The 3,919-nt window shown below is 43.1% G+C and overlaps 1 protein-coding gene across 1 annotated transcript; it reads left to right on the plus strand.

The window, feature by feature from the left end:
* Window positions 1–252: 252 nt before the first annotated feature.
* LOC120946191 (stathmin domain-containing protein 1-like) lies at window positions 253–1,552 on the plus strand. The gene is made up of 2 exons (XM_040361013.1): window positions 253–692; window positions 1,259–1,552. Exons 1-2 carry the CDS (start codon window positions 271–273, stop codon window positions 1,407–1,409), a joined length of 573 nt encoding a protein of 190 aa, XP_040216947.1. The 5' UTR covers window positions 253–270; the 3' UTR covers window positions 1,410–1,552.
* Window positions 1,553–3,919: the final 2,367 nt, after the last annotated feature.

The following is a 3,919-nucleotide window of genomic DNA, read 5'->3' on the forward strand; positions in this document are numbered from 1 at the left end:
AACAGGAAGCCAATGGATCTGGCTATAGTAACCCCCAAGGACCAGACAACACCAGTCTTTGCGTACATCAGAAAAAGTCTCCTTTGAGATCTCACACAAATATATACACAAGCATGACAATACAAACTGTAACCAGAAACCTAATTAACATGAGCTAATTATAAGTCCTTTAGACAGCCTAGGTGACTCAGAAGCATAACCTTTCAGGACAGACTTTTCGTCTTTTAGCTCAGAAGATACATTCAACATTATCATAAATACAACACAGAAATGGATAGTGGCTTAGGTTATGAAGATGAGGGTGTAGGCAATCATCTACCAGGAATAGTAGAGGCAGCTTCTCCGAGGAGAACACATGTTTTGAATAATGATTTGTCCTTGTTAAACAGACAAGCAGACACAAAGGAAAGGCAAACTTCCACAGATATCCTGGAGGAGCTTATGTCTGAAGAAATAATACAGGGTCAGAGCAAGGTTGTTAGGAATGGGAAAGCATACAGTGTCATGATGGAAACACCCGGGAAGCCTCTAAGGAGACCTCCTGCAAAGTTGGAGAAACTGAAAACCAAAAAGAAGAAAAATACAAGTCTAACTAGAGAAGATATTGAAGCTAAAATGAAGGCTGCTGAAGAAAGAAGAAAGACAAAGGAAGAGGAACTAAAGAAAAGGTTACGTGAAAGGCCAATTGCCTAGTCAGTCTCAATTTAGAATGGGGGCTTTCACTCCTGATAATGGACAAGAAGGTGAAGAAACAACTCCAACTGAAACCTAAGGCCTCGTACAGACGGATGGACTGTCCGCTGAAATCGGTCCGCCGGACCGTTTTCAGCGGACATGTCCGCCTGGAGATTTCTGTCTGATGGTTGTACACACCATGAGACAGAAATCCGCGCGTACACGATCCGCGGTGATGTGGCCGCGCCGTCGCCACGACGATTACGCGTCGACGTGCGCGGCCCTGGAAGGTCAATGCTTCCATGCATGCGTCGAATCACTTTGACTCATGCGAGGGATGGCGGCCGATCGGACATGTCCAGTGAGTCTGTACAGATGACCGAACATGTCCGACAGACAGGCTTCCAGCAGACATGTTTCTTAGCATGCTAAGAAACATTTTTCCGCTGCAAAACGGTCGGCTGGACAAATGTCCGCTGGAAACCTGTCTGGTCGGCCCTACACACGACCGAACATGTCTGCTGAAACTGGTCCGCGGACCAGTTTCAGCAGACATGTTCGGTCGTGTGTACGGGGCCTTAGATTCTGCTGCACTGGAAAATTTAATGAGTGAACCAACAGGGAGTCTCATAATTCCAGCTGAAGAGCCTGATGAAATAGGTTCTGTGGAATCTGACAACACCTACAACAAACCTAGTGACCAGACCAATGACTTTGAAAATGATATCTTTTGATGCAAGCTCACCTAAAAAACATGTACTTTTATATATGCATCTGAGCCTAGAAATATATACTGAAGTTTGATATTAGGATTGCAGTTCATATGCAATGCAGAAAGATCCTTTTTTCAGGTGCATAATAAAATAGGCCAAATAAAAAATATATATATATATATAACACAGAAAACCTTCTAACTATAACAGAAGCCAATTACAATTAACAATACAAACAGTGATCTCCCCCTCCTCAGCCTGTGGTGGAAGTGAAATAAAATGAATATTTTATTCTATGCTATTTTGTGTTACATATGCATGTGTGAAATACTGTTGTTATCCTTAAAATAAGTTATGTCAGATTATAACTATTGTTTTAAAGACACAGTACATTTCAGCGTTGGAGTAGAGACAAGAGAGAGAGCTATTGAAATCAAGAGCAGCTGCGACCCCCCCCACTCACTCCTCATTCTCACTCTATCCCCCCTCCCTCCTACTGCATTCCTAAATGGACTCAGTTGTAAGAGGAAATCACCCCTCCCCCCTCCTCCTTCTGTCTCCTTGACCTCGCTTCATTGAAGGAAACAAATATGGTGACTGTGCAAGGAACCTTTTATGCCTGAATGACACGTGGACTTACAAGAAGGATGATGTGTGCAGCATGCCCAAAAATGGACTTCCAAGAAGAAACCATCCTTATATGAACTGACTCATGAGGGCTCCATGCCAAGAACAGACGTCACAGGGTGCTGAATTGTATAGAATAAACCAATCAGTGTGTTCAGGTGTATGATGTTATATTGTTAATAAAGGTGCCGCCCAGGCTCCACCTCTTCCTCTTGCTGGTTGAAAGCTGAAAGGTGAGGATGTGAAATCTCTCTGGTTTGCATGCTCTCATTGATTTGGGTCAAGCGACAGAAATGGGGTTAATCTTGGGATTGTATCAGGAAATCAATCGTTATCAATTGGCGCCCAGCGTGTGTGCTTTGCTTTATTGGGGAGACGCAGCACCCAGAGGTGCCGGTGGGGTGCGTATGTGCTGCGCTTTCCCAATCAAAGACAGGTAATTCTTGAGCAAAGTATCTTTTTAAAGAGGACTCGTCGTCCCTGTTTCTGCCGGGTTTAACGTCTATGTTTTCTGTTTGATATTTTAAGTTTTATGTTTTATGTTAGTTTGAATGTGGCTGTTTCGGGTCTATGTCTGTAGGTGGCGGGTGGACACTATCTTCTCTTCAGGGGTCCTGAGCCGGTGACGCACGGTGGCGTGTCTTGGGGTGGATATGTATATGTGTGTATGGTGTCACTGAATTCCTTCCTAAAAAAAAAACATCCGTGATTTACTGGTGTTGGGTTAAGTGAGGTTGGCAATATGCACATGTAGATATGTCTGGTCTGAAGAGGGGGGTCTCCGTCTCGGGAAATGTTGTTATGGTTAGACACAGAATTACGTTGGCTTTTTTCTTTTAGAAAAGGTTTGAGCTACACGAGGTGTCGATATAGGCTGGGGATTAGGATGTGGTGTTTTGGTAATGAAGTAAACACGGCAATACCCTTCACAGCTTACTTGTATTTTGTGTGTGTACTGATGGAGAGGCTCTGTAAGCACATAAAATATATTTTTTTATATATTTATATTCGGGGTTAGGGATAATTAACCCTCTACAGACAGGGAGGCTGAAATGGTTAGATTCTAACTGTGTGTGTAGTATAATGTTTGTTTGACTGTGTCTAGTATACCGTTTGTTTCCGTTATCAGGTATTTTGTGTTCCATAACAGTTCATTTACGATGACACTCCATGTGTGTGTTCCCCTGTTCCGTTTTTACCTGCTGCCAGCTACAAATCCCCCCCTCACCCCCCTTTCCTCTTGCTCGTCGCTAACCCTTGTGTGCTGCTGGAAAAAAATTCCCCATCCCTCCCACCTTTGTGTCTCCTTAAACAGGAAAAAAAACTCCTATTGACAAGCCTGGAGTGTCAGATTCTAGGAGAAGCTAGGTTAACCATTTAGTGTCCGAGACATATAAAATAACACATTGGGAATAAAGGTTTTTTAAACATAGGACTGATGGATTGCAACTGTTTCTTTGTTAGATAAATGTATGTCAGAGTTTTAACTGTTTTCATATCATAAGCAACTCGTAATGTTACTGTATAGAAAGGAGTTTTAGTAACTCACAATGCTTATCTTTGAAGCTTATTTTTTTATTACGCTGAGCTTAATTTAGATGTTAAGTGGGGACTAGCTTTTACTGATTCTTATAATTTTTTCAGCTAGGTTGTGTGATCTGTGGGGCCCTGCATTGAGTTCCAGGCCAATCTTCCCTTTTTGCTGCTTAATGCCCCTGCCACCTTAGCTGAGACAGCCTTTGATGAACCCACCTACCCTGATGGTGGTATGTGACCCAGGACATGATACATATATGGCCTGTTGCCGGTTATACTGTCATAATGTGGTGCCCATGGGCTGTTCGTTTATTGCCCCTTCGATTCCATGCCTGATGTCCATTTATGGACTGCTGCCCCGGCTGCTT

The sequence above is a fragment of the Rana temporaria genome, chromosome 7, assembly GCF_905171775.1.
Source record: "Rana temporaria chromosome 7, aRanTem1.1, whole genome shotgun sequence".
Classification (NCBI taxonomy): Eukaryota; Metazoa; Chordata; class Amphibia; order Anura; family Ranidae; genus Rana; species Rana temporaria.